Source organism: Strongylocentrotus purpuratus, unplaced genomic scaffold, assembly GCF_000002235.5.
Source record: "Strongylocentrotus purpuratus isolate Spur 01 unplaced genomic scaffold, Spur_5.0 spur5_scaffold_7, whole genome shotgun sequence".
Lineage (NCBI taxonomy): Eukaryota > Metazoa > Echinodermata > Echinoidea > Camarodonta > Strongylocentrotidae > Strongylocentrotus > Strongylocentrotus purpuratus.
In genome coordinates this window covers 36,569,867-36,587,548 of record NW_022145613.1, presented here as the reverse complement: position 1 = coordinate 36,587,548, position 17,682 = coordinate 36,569,867, and the positions used below count along the sequence as shown (strand labels likewise).

Below are 17,682 nucleotides of genomic sequence, written 5' to 3'. Positions count from 1 at the left end.
GATTATGTCATTTTCCTGTGTATTTTGGTGAAGACAGAACATTTCTGAAAAAATAAAGTTCCCCTTTTGCGAGAGAGCGAAACTGGAAAATTGATTACACACCCTCTCGAAAATATGCCTGCACGCTTAATATGTCTAGTTCGCAGGCACAAACTGTTGTCATATCAGTCATTGTGCGTAACAGTGTCTGCTCTGTGAGACTATGGAGACTTCACGGTCTACTGCACCCCATATAGGCTCGGTGCTTAAGTTGCTCCTGACTTGTGAGCAGAAACTAGCTGACTTAGGCTCGGCTCAAGGATTTAGGAATTGTGGTTTATTTGTCAAATTCACAGCCTGTGCATGCAGACTAGATTATGCCGGTGCCATACGATGTTTTGATACCAAAGCTGAAAGTGATAATATAGGCCTAAATTCTGGCGAAGTTAAATTCAGTCACACCTTTGCGTATTTGGCTTGCGTGTTGCTGCATATTTATGGCAAGCCGTTTTACATTTATTCCTATTTCTTGATATCCAAAAAATAATTCTTGATATCAAGAAATTATTTTCTGTTGTAAAGCAATGGTAATTCTTGATATTAAGAATTCGGTTTCTTGATATCAAGAAATCATTTCTTGATAACAAAAATTCAATTCTTGATATCAAGAAATAGGAGTAAATGTTAAAACGGCTTGCCATAAATACGCAGCAATACGCAAGCCAAATACGCAAAGGTGTGACTGAGGCATAAGTGTCCATGCCCCCATCCTTTGAGAGAAAAAAATTGAGGGCTAATTAATAAGGACTACTTTAAAATTATTTGCGGTCAGACAGGCATACTTGATCTGAAGACAATATCAATCCAAATGATCAGTGAGTTCAACAATACACTTGATATCAATCAGGCGCGTACGCAGGATTTTTTCAAGGGGGGGGGGGGTTTAACATTTATAAATCGGGCCGAAAATTTCGCAACGACTCAGCCAGCCGCTGAATAAGCGGGGGGGGGGGGGGTAATAGGACACTTTTTTTTTTTGGTCCCCAAAAAAAATCGCAACGACTCAGCCGACCGCTGAATAAGCGGGGGGGGTTAAGAGGACACTTTTTTTTTTTTTTTTTTTTTTGGTCTCGAAATTTGAAAATTGACATTTTGCTCCGTTGGGGGGGGGGGTGGGGTAAGGTCAGTTTAGGGGGGGTTACACACAGAAAAATACCAAAGGGGGGTTTAACCCCCCCCCCCCCCCCCCCCCTGTGTACGCGCCTGATATCAATTCATAGCCAGTCTTTGGCCTCCAAAATGTGCAACATGTATATCATCTAATTCCTAATAGACCACATTCAATCAGTAGTACTAGATCCTGGATCCTCTGGTTGGTAGGGGGGGGGGGCACAAATCCAAATGTTCTAAATTCTGTGGCAAGCAAAAGATAAACAAAACAAAGCAAAACAAAAATTATACAAACGGGAAAAGGTCATCTGGTCATTGGTGATCCGTTTTGGGTACATACAATTCTGACAAGCAGGAAAAAAGTTTATCAGCCCAGGGGGGTGTTTCATAAAGCTGTTCGTATAAAGTTACGCATGACTTTACGAATGACTTGTATATGAAAAGCCAAATGGGATGCTCAATCGTTCTTGATTATTATTTATTAAGTTGAACTGTGCAGATGTAGATTAACATTCTTATTATAACAAACATTTTTAATGCAAAGTATATTTTTTGCCATAATTTAATTGAGGTTTTTTGAAATATCAGAAAAAACTTTTTATCTGGCACTTCATATACAAGTCGTTCGTAAAGTCATGCGTAACTTTACGAACTCTTTATGAAACACCCCCCTGGATTCTTCTTTTCTTCCTGCTATATTTTTTCCTGGCCGAGGTGAGAGGAGGGGGGGGGGGGGGTGGGAGGAGGGGGTGGAGCACTTGATCCGCCATTGTCAATAACAGCATTTGAAGAATTGTGACATGCATAGTCCCAGTCTCGCTTCCGCTACACACTTCCACTATTTCCATAAAATTCATGGTCCAACTGAAAGAGAAACTATATATCTTGTTCAAAACAGACATTAGTGTTAGGATTTTACTCAATTAAGGTCAAGTGCCTTACTCTGAAATATATTTTGTCTTCTTCTTCGCATAGTTATTGCCAGGGGCGGCGATCCCGGGGGGACGATTTTTGTAGGGGGGATCGTCCCCCCCCCCCGGAAAATTAGAAAAAGTACACAAAAATAATGTACAGCAAATACTGACTAAAGACTGCAACACACTATTAGGCTTTGGAGGGCCCAAGAGTGCAGCATTTAGACAAATAAAAATGCAAAAATCTTCTGGCTCGGGAGCTATGCTCCCTCGCATAATATCCTTCAAAATGAACAATTAATATTGTAGAAAAGTGAAGTGTGAAACAGTTATTTTGTTTGTTTTCATACTATAGTTTTGCTAAGGAATATAATTTACCTTGACCCCTCTCGTTCACATGCTCACTCACTCATGCTTTGGGCAGTCCCCCCCCCCCGATAAAATTCAAACGTGGTTTACTTCTAATTCGATACCAGTTACTAATTTACAAGTGTTACTGAAATGGCATGATTTTCCCCAAGCTTCCGGGGCTCTGCCCCCTGTACCCCACTAAGGGCCCTAAGGCTTGTCCCTGGTTACTCAGCTGACCATAATTAAATTCCTAAAACACCTGAGCTTCTGAGGGGCACCGCCCCCTGGACCCCACCAGGGCCCTAAGCGGGCCTCTGGATGGTCATCTGACCATATTCAAAAGCCTAAGACCCTGAGCTTACGGGGGCTCCGCCCCCTAAACCCCACCAAGGGCCCTAAAAGGCGGCCCCTGGATGCTCATCTGTTCGTAATTAAATGCCTAAAACTTCTGAGCTTCTGGGGGCTTCGCCCCCTGGACCCCAGTACGATTAGTGACCTGCATGCAAGTGTCACAAATAAGGTATCAAAATATGCTCATCTGACCCTTATTAAATGCCTAAAAACTCTGAGCTTCATGGGGCTCCGCCCTTGACCCCCGCCGGTGCTTTGCCTCTGGACCCCACGCCAAAGTTACACCCAACTTAATTGCTTTGCTCTATCTGATCTCAAATACTTTATCCCCCCCCCCTCCAACTTTGAAAAACGGTTCCGCGGGGCCTGCATGTAACATGTAAGAGCGATGACGAGGGAGGAGTGACGCAATGAGCCAAAACGTTTTTTTGGGGGGAGGGGAGAAAAAAATCCTGCATGCAAGTGTCACAAATAAGGTATCATAATATGCTCATCTGACCCTTATTAAATGCCTAAAAACTCTGAGCTTCATGGGGCTCCGCCCTTGACCCCCCGCCGGTGCTTTGCCCCTGGACCCCACGCCAAAGTTACACCCAACTTAATTGCTTTGCTCTATCTGATCTCAAATACTTTATCCCCCCCCCCTCCAACTTTGAAAAACGGTTCCGCGGGGCCTGCATGTAACATGTAAGAGCGATGATGATGCGGATTTTTTTCTCCCCTCCCCCCAAAAAACGTTTTGGCTCTCTGCGTCACTCCTCCCTCGTTCCTCGCATTTCGTCCCCCCCCCCCCCGTCATGAAAAGAAATCGCCGCCCCTGGTTATTGCCTTATAAGTTTATTTGTACTTTTTTCCAATCAAGAAGTTGTAGGAAGGTCTGAAAACCTGCAGGTATATAACCATAAGAAGTTTTGAAGAGTTTTCTTTTGCAAGAATTGACTTCAATTACATCATGAAAGAAGGATTAGATACTATTTGAGGTTAAAATCATTTCCTTTGAATAGAAAATCTTATGATAAAGATGTTGGAGAGTCAAATCCTGACCTCGGCTTTTTGTTTACTCTTTGTTGTCTCGACATTTGTTTCTATCGTGAGACGATAATAAATCTAGACAATCAAATTATTTCCTGCTATATAACTTTGGTCTTGGTCTTTTGGGGGCTGTTACTTTAAATGTAGGTACAAAATGCCATCCATTATGCCATGATTATACATTTTAAAAAGTAGATTATTAATGTTCGTTGCTTTCAAAACTATTTTGTTTTATATTTGATTTCAAAGTCAAACCGTTCATTTATTTATTCTATGGCAAAAATTGTGTGAGCGTGAATATGTTGGTCTAAACATGGAGTCAACTTCATATTTTTGTGTTTTGATATCTAGATTATTTGTTATTCCAAATTGTGTTATCAGTGATAGAAACATTGTTGTAAACTATGGGAAGCCACAACATTTTAACAGCACATATAGAAAACAAAAATTAACAATTCTAATTTTCAAGAAACGATTTATTAGAATTCATTCTCATATAATAATACCATGCAGAAGAAAGGCAAGAAACATTCTCAACCATTGCATTAAAATTCATTAAAGTCAGTCATGGGAAACCAGTAGAATCATTGCCACAAAATAATTGTAATATACATGAAAACACCATGACGAAACATTAATAATCGGAATGTACATCCTGTTCTGGGACGGTTGTATTTTAATGCCCTTTGAACTAGGGTAATAGCTTGTGGTGACAAAAGCACAGTGCAGTAGTAGTATGAGCTCTCATAAAGAGATGTCGGTTCTACAGGTAGGGGGGGGCAGGTGAGGCAGCCCCTCCTGTCTATATAATTGACCCACCCCCCCCCCCCCCCACCTGCGTCCTAAAGATGCATCATTATTTGGCCCTTCTGCAGTGGTATTTGATATGAATCATATTCTTCTATTACAGTTCATTTCAATTAGAAAAACAAAGTAACGAACCAACCAAACAAACAAACGAAATTTGGAATAACTTCTTTAAAATGTGTGGCTACGAATTTTCGTCGCCAGTAGACCAGGCTGAAAAACAACAATTATTCAAAGATAAATGTTTGTACCCAGACATGATTATTCATGATCCAAACAGATTCGATCATACATATTATGCCATGCTGCCTTCTTTAGTTCTGAGTATACGGTGTTGAGGTATAATTACTCGGGCACTCAAAGATGATTTTACATAAGCCCCCGAATCATCATCCATCTACTCTTAAACCATTATATGAAATATAAGCTCAAGGAATAAATGCATCTTAATACAGATGAGTGGTAAACCACATTTCAGGAGTTATATTCGGAGTTAAATCCATTCCAACCCTAAGCGGAATCCACTCTAAATTAGTGGTTGAATAACTCGTTGGAGATTAGATTTCACTTAGTTGTAGGTCCATGGTTGGAGCATGGAGATATCTCTTCTTATATATCCATGGTTGGAGAGTGGATTTCACTTAGTTGGAGATTAGATTTCACTTAGTTGGAGATAGGATTTCACTTTCCAGTAGTTTGAGCGTGGATTTCACATAGTTGGAGAGTGGATTTCACTTAGTTTGAGCGTGGATTTCACTTCGTTTGAGTGTAGATTTCACTTAGTTGGAGAGTGGATTTCACTATTTGGAGAGTGGATTTCACATAATAGTTGGAGAGTGGATTTCACTTTCTAGAAGTTTGAGGGTGGATTTCACTTAGTTGGAGAGTGGATTTCACATAATAGTTGGGGAGTGGATTTCACTTTCTAGAAGTTTGAGGGTGGATTTCACATAGTTGGAGAATGGATTTCACTTAGTTGGAGAGTGGATTTCACATAATAGTTGGAGAGTGGATTTCACTTAGTTGGAGAGTGGATTTCACGTAATAGTTGGAGAGTGGATTTCACATAGTTGGAGAGTGGATTTCACTCAGTTTGAGCGTAGATTTCACTTAGTTGGAGAGAGGATTTCACTCCAAACCAATAACTCCTCAAAAAGTGGATTTCTACTCCTTAGAGAATAGGCCACGCCCATAGCTCGTTCGGACTTCCGTTCTAGCGTGAAAAGACATCGCATCATGCGAATTCTTTTATTGAAACATGTGCCAATGTGACACAAAACTTTCTGTAAAAAAAGAACAAGATTGTTTTATACATGTATCTATATCGGTGTCTACAACTTAAAAACGGTGGACCAAAGATAGGTAAATATTTCAACTGATATAACTTGCCAATTGCCATTCTTTTACACGCTAAAATAAAAGAAGGACATAAAACGTGACGGATTTTTGCGGCGATTTTCCGCGCCACATTTGAGATTGAACAAGCCCTTTATTAAGGCAATTTCATTCTGTCCCGCAATAAATAATATTGGCAAACGACGAAAAAACTGGAACTCGTTTATGTTATGTCAATAATATTGTGAAGGCATCCATTCATTTATTTCATTGCTCCATTAAGCAAACTAAAATCAATAATATTTGTCATACTGTTCATCACAGAAATGAGAAAAGTTAAAAATGAAGTAATTAGATTAAATATTTCACACCATCACCAAATCGAACTTAATATCACTATACATGCACAATTCCATTGAAATGCTATATTGATAATGTGAACGGCTGAATGAATGTTAAAGGCAATAATTTAGTACTGATAATAACAAAAAAACAGCGCTTAGAGACTTCGGTGGTGAGCGCTTTATAAGCACTGTTTTTATTATTATTATTAAAGGTTATGAATATTTTAGTTAAAACTGCATTTCTTGTTTAATTTTGAAGATAACAGTATTTGAAGAACAATCCTTTTAACCCTTACTGTACTGGGGGGGGGGGGGCTGAGAGGCCCCCCCCCCCTCGACATTTTTGAAGATTGCGCCGCGACCGCTTGGAATTTTGAATTGTCGTTTCATGACTTTTTTCCCTCAAGTCTTACGCACATTTTGATACCATTTTCGTCGAAATCAGAAAATACCTGTAAGGTATTACATAACAATTAGTATGCGCATTTCATCAAAAATATGCTATAATTGCATATATTCATGTACAAGCAGAAATGTGAATACTATGAATTGATATCAAATTGCTTTTATATGTTTCTCAAAGTAACTTGATGTATTTCAGAACAAAAGAATACATTAGAAATAAAACAATAGATATAATAAGAAATAAAAAACAATAAAATACAAAAGAAAATAATTATTACAAAATCGCATCAAATTTTCATAAATTATCATTATTAATTACATCAAAATCACTATTTTGTGTTAGAAAAGAAGTTTCATATGAATAATAGGTTTCAATTAACATTCAAAAAGTGGAGTCTGACAATTTTTTGTAATGATTCTAGTTCCCTGTATATTTCTAGATTTGATATTCATGAATGCGTATTCATAATTTATGCAAATTAGCCTATGCATTTTCAAATATCATAAAAATAATGTAACCTCATGAATTTGAGATGAAGGAGACATTTATTCAGTACATTTTTAACATTCTTCACAAGTCTACAGACAAATATGATGGGTTTTCTGAAAAATGCATAAAATTAGCATTTTGCATAATTAATTAGGCTATAACAACAAAAATTTGCATATTAGGGAAAAACTAATTATACCATCTTGTTCCTTACGTAAATATCTACAAACATGCAAATTTTCGCGTTCATCGGACTTTCGACGGCCGAGATCATGGGGGGGGGGGGCCTCCCAGGCCCCCCCCCCCCCCGTCACGAGGTGCTCAAAATAGCCCAGTACAGATAGGGTTAAGGGGACATTTCTAATATTAATTTCTTCTATAAACTGACGTAAAAATGAGAAAGGTCACAAATAATGTGTCACCTTTACAAACACTCAACTTTCCGTGTATCAAACGAAGGTAGACCTCTAAAATGTATAATTGTAGCTCCGTACAAGCATGATAACACTAATAATGATGAAAGTGAGGAAATGCTCGTGAGTTTTTAATGATACTAGAAAACAATTGAACAACAACCTGCAACAAACAGATTAGAAGAAAAAAATAAAAACAAAAGCTTGTTCATCAAATCGTTTGGATGGAGAATTCATTTGATATCAACCATAAAAGTATCAATATGATATTTCCATTTAATTAATACCATGTTATTTTAAGTATAAGGGAAATGTACAGAGTTGTTAGAAGTCGATGGGGTCAAAATAACATTTGTAAATATTATTCAATTCTTATACACATAATAATATGGAACCATAGACTAGATCCCTAAAATAGTGTTCACTCTGGAACGCTTGCGTTCTCGAGAACTCAGATATTCTAATTTTATATTTTACAGTCATTCGTTAGGTCTACTGAAAATGGAATCTCGCGCTAAATCAGTTTCATTGAATTACATCTACATAAGAATAAAATAGTTCCTAAATTACAACAACAGCAAATCTGTTGATGTATTTCTAAACAATCTAACATCATGGATAAAGGAAAGCCGTGTATTTCAAATGAAATCATAATTCGTCCGACTAGACGGATAAACCCGACATAATGATGTTGTCCTTATATACAGCTTACATAGCTAATTTAAAGAAACTATCAATGAAATGAAAATGCAAGAAAAGAAATATTACCAAATCCCTGGCCGTGATTAGTGTTTTGTCTGCTGTGAGTCAAAAGAATGTATTTAATATATGGGATATCCTCCCTTCTGGCTCTCAGCACACATATCGTTCATATTTTGTAACAGAGCTAAATATACATCTGTTCGAATTGGGTCATTTATTCTATGGAATCACAAAATCGATATTTTTCAGAAAATACGTGTAGCTCATACTCCCCTCCCAATCTTCAGTTGTCTAACATATTGATTATTATCTGTCCAAATTCGATAATGTCTGAAACCAATCAGTTAATATGATTATAATCGTCACAATCAACACCGTCAGCAGTTTGCTAATATTGATTATAAGATCTTCAATTAACGTTAAATGTTGTTTTATCATAATAGTTAACAAGGACAATGAGAGCTTGTCCTATTACCAATGACAGAATTTTTATAAGCTTATAAACGTCATCATACTCATAAATATAGTCGTTACCATCCCTTCTTCATCGTCAAGTACATGTACTCATGAACTTGATGTCGAGGGAACCCTTAATTGCTAGTCATCTTGGAAATCGATGACGGACGGCCGAGAGCTGGCTTGGGTCAGGAATGTGGAGACCGTCGACCCCGTGCTTTCATGCCGAGCGCTCAGGACAGGGAATTCATTGAAAGACGGGCATGGTTGTATCGTACCGTTATTGCAGCTATCACATGCATGTCGCTGACGGCGAGGTTGATTCCGTGGTCGATCCACGTTAGGCATAGGTCCGATTCTCGAGGGTAGACACTACCGAAATCAAAGCAGGTATGAAATATTATTATCACCACGGTCTTCATTTCCTACATTTTTAGTAGATCTTTCTTCATAAATATTCCATCACTTGAATAAGTTAAACATTTTGCCACAGAGAAAACAACACAACTACAACTAGACCATGCATGCACTGACAAGATAAAGAAGAAGAAGAAACACAAAATTATTTCCTAGTATAAAGAATGAAACGTCAAGTTTTAAAAATCAATAAAGGAAAAGTGAATATAATTAATAAATATGAGAGAAAGAAAAAGGAAAGAGAATAATGGCATATCATAACTGCCATGGTTCTGATCTTACCATTGCACCACAAGCAAAGCAAGGTGCAGGAACTCCTGCTGTAGCTCGTCCAGTGAATTCGTTTCCACAATTTCTACATTTGTAGTAACCATGACCATACTCACGGGAACGGGGGATAGGATCGTAACGGACTTGACATCCTGAACAACTGAAAGTAGAATTGTGAAATGAAATTGAAAATACATCTGTGATAAACATAACCGACTCATGGGAGCGAGGAATAGGATCGTAACAAACGTAACGCCTTGAGGGGACGAGATTTTTTGAATGCAACAAGTGGAAAGCCTACGCGTTGCGTTACGCATTTCGGCGACAGAAGGCTGTTATCAAGCATGGACAGAGCCGCGGGCGCTGACTATATCCCCTTCAAAAGAATCGAGAAAACAATTAAAAAGGAAAAAGAAAATAAAGCATTTACCTTTTATTTCTATCTTTATTTCTTTCTTTCCTTCTCTCTTTATATATTCCTTCCTTTCTTTCTTTCTTTCTTTCTTTCTTTTTCTGTACTTTCACTTTCTTTCCTTCTCTTCCTGCATGTGCTTTCTTTTTTCTTACTGTTACTTTCTTACAGTTACTTTTTTCCTTCTTATCCTCAGAGAATTCCACAATAAAAATGTACAAAATATGAAATACATACATTTTTCTCGAAAAGGCTGAGTGATAAGGTAATCGGATTATATCTATGAAGCAAAATACAAACAACTACTTCTTCTTACCGCGAGACGGGTTTGTAGCTGAAAACTTTTCGCCACCAGATGTTCTTGCAACCGCCGCATACGAACTGTCTTCTTTCATTGAGGTTCTTGTCGTGTTTCCTAATATTCTCGAGAGTTAGTGGGACTACAGAAGTTGGGGGATCTCCGCCATTCTGTAAGATGAGGTACAAATTTCGATTATAATGTCAATTTTTTTTTACAGGACAATGAGTTTTACCTCATTTTTAATGTTTTTGAATTCGAAAAGAATTATAGAAAATAATAATACAAAATATTGTACAAAGTGCAGAAGTCATTCAAATACGCTTAACAGCACTTCAAGAGCTCCTGATGTGCTTAAAACTATATAAAATATCGATTTTAGGTTTTGATTTAAAAGCATTATAACGATGGTGATTAACCTAATTCTAATAATGATGTTCGACAGATTGGGGCTGCACGCACATGCTCGATCTTATAACGTTATATTTGTTAGCATTCGTTTTGTTGTAGTTATTGTTATAGTAGTAGCCTATGTGTTGATGTTGTTGTCGTTGTTGTTGTTATTGTTGTTGTTGTTGTCGTCGTCGTCTTCATCGTTGTTGATGATTATGATCAGTACACGTATGACCCGGATATATATCTTACATACCATGGCAATGTTACCAATAGCTTGGGGTCTAAAAATTATGGGACCATTTTCATTCACTGAATGTGTATTTACCTTATACCAGATTGCGATTTTCCAGCGGGCAGCATACATGCCACCCACCAAAAAAAGAATAAAATATATAAATAAATAAGAAAAATCTGATTCGCCACCACACAGACTACTTACATTTCCTTTGAGTCTAATATGTATCAACCTGAGAGCTAGCTCCATCTTTTCCTCGGCTCCCCGAACAAAGAACTCCGACGTTCCATTGTCACGAATATTGAACTCGAGCCTGATGTAGTTACATTCTCTCGAGATTGCCCTGCATATTGTCCGAATCTTAGCTTCATCTGGCTGCTGTCCAAGTCGAACATTGGAACCGAACAGAAACCATAGATATACGTGAAGTGTGCGTAAAACAAAATGAGAGAGAGACAGAATGAAATTAACATCCTGGTAAATAAAAAAAAAAAAAAAACAAAAAACATACAATGCATACAAAAACAAAAACAAAACAAAAAGTACAAAAAGAATAGATTAAGAAGATTTTTAAAAGAATTTTTTTTTCTTCAATCGGCTTTGACAAACACATTTCGACATTATTTTGCTTAATCCTTTTACCTCCTAATATTACACAATAAAAGTAAATATCTACTCGAAAGGTTGTATGAAATATGTAATTTTATTCATTTCAATCGGTCTTGCTCGGCACATATTTAACACGATCGCACAGACTTTCGAGAAATCAAGTAAAAGCGCATTAAAACATAAATATTATATTGTATGTCCATTTGAAAATAGAAAGCATGTCGTGTGACGTAAGCCATTGTCATGTTCGCACAGTATAAATTAACAGGAGAAATTTGCTCGTAAACGTTAATCTGCTGAATTTCCTTACCTCACCGCCATCTTGTGCTTTGCGATACTTTATCCGTTCTATACCGATGCGATGTGTCTATGATAAAACAAAAAATAAATGAATGAATAATGAATAATGAGTATAATAGTTTTTTACTGTTTTTGTATAAACGTTATAAACGATGTAAATATGTTCATGTTTATGCAGGGCCCCATGGAAGACCACCACTTGTATGTGAATGGGCTAACCAGTCAAAAGATTAGAAATAAATAAATAAATAAATAAATAAATGGATTATAAAGGATGAGAGCCTACTAAATCTCTTAGCATACGCTTCGCCAATGCTTAACAGAACCAAGAAAGAAAGCATTCAATATCTTTCCCAATCACTACTTAAACGGTCTTACTTTCTACTATACAGTCATGTTCTATACCAAAGGTGTCGATTTGTATCCGTGGTTGGGGGGATGATAGGTGCCAAAAAAAATTCGGCAATGGATCAAAGCAACCAAGAGGTAGAAGCGTGTGGCAGGTTGCACCCCCTCCCCAAGCGCATAGCCAGGATTTCATTTTGGGGGAGAGGTAGTGAGCACGCGAAGCGTGCAAAGCGCGCTCCCTAGGGGGTTGGGTGCAGGGAGGGGGAGTTTCCCCCCTCATCTGCGTAGCGCGGAAGCTTTGACGTTTCATTAGATTATTAAAGAAAGAAGACGATTCGACGTACCATTCTCGACTCTCAATCATTGTTTGAATCTAGTTCCCCTTCCCCCGCGCGTAGCGTGCACGCTCTGACGTTATATTAGATTATTAAAGAAAGAATACGATTCGATGTACCATCTCGACTCTTAATCCTTAATGTTTGAATCAAGTTCCCCTTCCCCCGCGCATAGCGCGGAAGCTCTGACGTTTCAATAGATTATTAAAGAAAGAAGACGATTCGATGTACCATTCTCGACTTTTAATCCTTGTCTGAATTCAGTTCCACCCTCCCGCGCGAAGCGCGGAAGCTTTGACGTTTCATTAGATTATTAATGAAAGAAGACGATTCGATGTATCATTCTCGACTCCTAATCCTTGTCTGAATTCAGTTTCCCCCCCCCCCCTCCCGCGCGAAGCGCGGAAGCTTTGACGTTTCATTAAATTATTAAAGAAAGAAGACGATTCGATGTACCATTCTCGACTCTTAATCCTTGTCTGAATTCAGTTCCCCCCTCCTCTCGCGCGAAGCGCGGAAGCTTCGACGTTTCATTAAATTATTAGAGAAAGAAGACGATTCGTTGTACCTTTCTCGACTCTAAATCCTTGTCTGAATTCAATTTCCCCGCTCCCGCGCGAAGCGCGGAAGTTCCGACGTTTCATTAAATTATTAGAGAAAGAAGACGATCCGTACTTGTACCGTTCTCGACTCTAAATTCCTTGTCTGAGTTTCACGGCTCCCACGCGAAGCGCGGAAGCTTTCTCCTTGTCTCCTATCTCATCACAAATTCGTCACAGAGTTCATCTATGTTTACACTGTCAATGATTGTCTGATGTGCATTGCAGATTGCTATTTTTGCGCTCACGCGCTTTACATTTAGCTCGCTGCTTTTTAACGCTGCGTCTTTGCATTTGGCGCACTGCATTTATATGATGCTGTTGATTGAACAAATTGAATAAATTCATTAATTCCTGATAAATCCGTATGAGCGAGAATTCAATTTATTCTTGTCTCATATACGGTTGTCTCATTTACGTAAATGTGTATGTATAATGAAAATGAGATAGCAAAATGTGTATATTGATGGTCATCTGGCTAGAAATAACCATTAACTACTCCAATCGGGCTCTCATCATTAATTTTTTTTTAAATGTTTTATGGTGAATTATTGGGGGGGGGGGGAATGATTGTACAGGCCATCCCCTCACCTGAAATATTGGGGGGGGGGGGATATATCCCCCACCCCCCCCCCCCCCCCCCGGGATCGACACCCATGTTCTATACCTCCGTCACAGACTCCAACCAGATCTATTTGGGATCATTCGGGATAATGTAAAAATAAAAATTGCTCAATCTGTTGTCGGTCTGGTGCCGGGGTCTGGTGTCGATCGTTCTCGTTGGTGCGACTGAGATATAATCATTCGGATTTTATTGTATATTGCCATTTTATAGGCTCACAATAATCCCGATGTAATGATTACACACCATCGTACAACATTTAAAGTTCTTCTTCTGACATACAAAATTCTCCATGGCCAAGCCCCTAAATATCTTTCAGATTTGATTCCCTTACGTTCTTCTAGTTCTTTAAGACCTCTTCGATCATCATCAACCTTGCAGTTAACCCTTGGATCTCGTACTCTTACAAAATATGGCGATCGAGCTTTTTCAGTAAATGCCCCTATCCTTTGGAATAAATTACCAGCGCATAGTCATAATACTCATTCTCTAGATCAGTTTAAGTCCTTGCTGAAAACGCCCCTTTTTAATTCATGAATTATATTCTGCAGTTGTGAGTCGGTCAAAGGAGATGCACACCATTTTATTCCTTGTTTGTTTGATCTTCTGTTTGACCTTATGTTAGATCTCATTTTTATTTTTAATATTATATACGCATGATTTATTTAAAAAAGAAAAGATTGATAATTTGTGTGTATATTATAAGTTTTGGTTAGTATTATTTTTAATCAGACAATGGTACGCTTAGAAACACCTGTATTAAGCGCCTAATAAATGTTTTGTATTATTATAACCATTATCCTGATTATTGAGCTTGTGCCTATACACAATAGGAAATAAAGGGAAGTTGGGGGGGGGGGTGACATCCAAAAATTACAGAGTCACGTAGTGAAACACACATCGTGGAAGACCTATTCTTCTTCTTCTCCTTCTCCTCCTCCTCCGTCTTCTTCTTATTTTCTTCTTCTGCTTTTTTAAATATTTAAAATCCTCTTTCCCCCCCCCTTTTTTTTTTAGCTCATGAACAGGGGGTATGGCCCCCTTCTGCCTCTTTGGTTTCACCTATGTATAAAAGGAGAATGGGTGCCAAAGATGAGGCCTTGTACTGTCACGTCATATAGGGCAATGGTATTGTGAAAGGAACCATCCTCATTGATTAGAGACTGCATGGCCATCTGTTCTGTGCCATAGAAATACTATGGATATCAACACCCTAATTAGTATTGTTTCCCTAAACAGGCATATTCATTCGGAAGAGATTAACGCTCAATCTAAGTGATGACGGGTGAAACGCAAAGATTTTCTACAATAATGTGTCTCATAAACAGAAACCTACTCCATCAATCTTCATCAGTTAGAGTCGATGATTTTCACACTTTGTCGATTAAAGAGACGGTGCCTCTTTAAGTCCGAAATAGTACCATTTCCCGTCAATAGTTCTCTTTTCAACATCAACGCTTTGATTATTCTAATTTGAATTAATGTGATTATTTCTGTTTAAAATGATTTCATATTTGGTATTTTTTTCAGTTCATCAGAATAGGGGGCAGGATCAAAAGTGAAAAGTTGCAAAATGAACTGGTAAGCTCTGGTATTGTTATGCAGAGCACTCTTCTTTCTTTTGCATTAGAGAGTGCGATTTTTGTAAATGACAATTGAGCTATTGTTCCCAACTGGTCATGCATGAATTGCCAAATTTTTACTATCAGAAATTAAAATTCATGTACTTTGGTCCCTTGTCTAAATAACAAAATGCCGTAAGAGGATTTGGCCATAATAATAAAACTGAGACATTATGTTTGGCCATCAACTTTCTGAAGCATCATGCAAATAGTTTACTGTTGAAATAGTCCGGCAATAAGGCAATTAGAATGCAAAGTCGAACAAGAGCAGTGAATTTCTCAACTTTTTAATTTGAATTTTGCGCCTTATTATTTTGATCAACTGCACGTTTCACGACAAAAAAAACCATTACAAATGGCGTAAAATAATAAAAAGGAATAATTCTACTTTTTAATATAGATGGTTATGCCATGACAAGAGAGATACAATCGATCAAACATGAGATCCCAAATTTTTGTGAGGGGGCTATAATTCTATATAGATTCTTTAAAACACAAAGCAAGAATTCATAATTTACAGTATCACTCTTAAAGGATTTGAAACTTTATTTAAGTATTGATCCGTTACTAACCCCCTTGACAAAACTTCAACGACCAATTATGACTTCTTTCAACGACTGCAACCAGGGGCGGCGATTTCTTTTCATGACGGGGGGGGGGGGGGACGACGAAATGCGAGGAACGAGGGTGCAGTTGCGTAATGAGCAAAAACGTTGGGGGGGGGCAGAAAAAAAATCCGCATCACCACCACTCTTACATGTTACGCAGGCCCTGGCAATTTTTTTTCAAAGTGGGGAGGGGGCTAAAGTATTTCAATCAGAGTTTGGGGTCCAGGGGCAAAGCCCCGGAGGGGAGGGGGTGGTAGTGAGCTAGTGAGGACTAATTTCTTTCTTTTTTGGCCCTCGAAAATTTGAAAAATCCAAAATCCAAATCCAAAAAAAGGTAAAATTAACGTGTTTTTTTCCCAGGGATGGAGGCCCGGGCCCCCGTGTCCCCCTCCAATGGATCCGCTACTGATGATTACAACAGTAATAACCCAACCAAGAAAGTTATCCATTGTGATTCTGCCAAGATTCATTGTCAGTCGAGTTTGCTGGAAGAAGGTACACAGGGAAATGTAAATTACTTTGAAGGGAAATTCAGTTAGCATTGCAGCTTATTTACATCGCTTCGCTCCAGTTAATAACGTACTCATTACAGTCTATTTCATTACTACCACGCCCCCTCCCTATATCTCTTTCTCTCTTTCACTCTCTCTCTCTCTCTCTGACTTACCTGTCTGTTTCTGACTTTCCTGTCTGTCTGTCTGTCTGTCTTTCTCTCTCCCGGCTGCGTTATTTTCTTCTGCGGCACAGATCGGGGCTTTTTTTAAGGGGTCTTGATTTAACCCTAACCCTCACCCTAAACTTTCCCATAGGCTCAACACGCACCTAACCCCAATCTGTGCCGCCGAAAAAAATAACGCCTCCCGGCTCGCTGTAACCCTTTCTCGTCCTTCCTCCCTACCTCCCATCTCCCCTCACACAGGCACGTTGTCACGAAGGGGGGGGGGGGGGGGGGGGGGCACGTGCCCCCCTCCAAAAAAAAAACAACAAGATCGGTTGAAATTTGTTAGACCCCTCCCCAGGACGGCGATCAATTACATGTAAACTATGTGCCCCCCAACAAAAACAAAAAATATCAAACTCTGGCTACGGCCCTGCCCTCACGTCCACTTTCTCTCTCTCTCTCTCTGAAAACTCAGGGTGCCGCTATGACAATCATTTGACAAAAATGTGACAAACATTTACCGTTAACATTCTGGGAGTAATGACAGCAGGCCTACTTTCAAATTAATCAATAATGTTAATAAAAAAGACAGGAAAAATAATCATGAATAATGAAACATAGCATACCCGTTGTCCGTTCTCAGCCATCTTTTTTCAGATCACGTTAAATGCATATTGTATAAAACCAGGCAATTCCAAATGTATCGACCTGATGTGCACAGCTGCTGGCAACAGAACACGAGTTCATTAACGGAAGTACATACTGCAAAGAGCAGAAGATCACATTATGTATAGTATGCCTACAACGGTTTACATGTATGTGTAGATGATGTGTGCATGCACGTTATACCATTGAACCTTGAACCTGATCATGATGGAGGGAGGGAGTCGGGTGGGGAAAACCATGAATATGAGCCAAGTAATAGCGCCAGCTCTCGTCTCAAGCTTGTCAGCAAGGGTAAAGAATGATATGCCAGCCATTTGGGGAGAGGGGGACGGGGGGGGGGGGGGGGGGGGGTGATGGGGTGATGGGGGGGGGGGGGGGATATTTTACGACTATTCTTAGGAAGCGGTCATTCGTCATGACATTATTTTTATCTAGGCCATCTCTCATCTGATATTGTAGGCCTACTTACCCATGCATGCTGAAACAAACATTAAAGCCCGTCTGAACTGGTTTGGCAAGGGCACTGACAGGTGGT

At 38.9% G+C, this 17,682-nt stretch overlaps 1 protein-coding gene across 1 annotated transcript; it reads right to left on the bottom strand.

Moving 5' to 3' along the window:
* Positions 1-7,490: 7,490 nt before the first annotated feature.
* Positions 7,491-17,318, bottom strand: LOC100893469 (repressor of yield of DENV protein homolog). Its single transcript, XM_030975038.1, has 6 exons — positions 17,108-17,318; positions 11,697-11,753; positions 10,982-11,155; positions 10,165-10,316; positions 9,449-9,596; positions 7,491-9,121 (listed from the first exon to the last, which is right to left on the bottom strand). The coding sequence occupies exons 1-6, from the start codon at positions 17,126-17,128 to the stop codon at positions 8,891-8,893; spliced, it is 783 nt and encodes a 260-aa protein (XP_030830898.1). The 5' UTR covers positions 17,129-17,318; the 3' UTR covers positions 7,491-8,890.
* Positions 17,319-17,682: the final 364 nt, after the last annotated feature.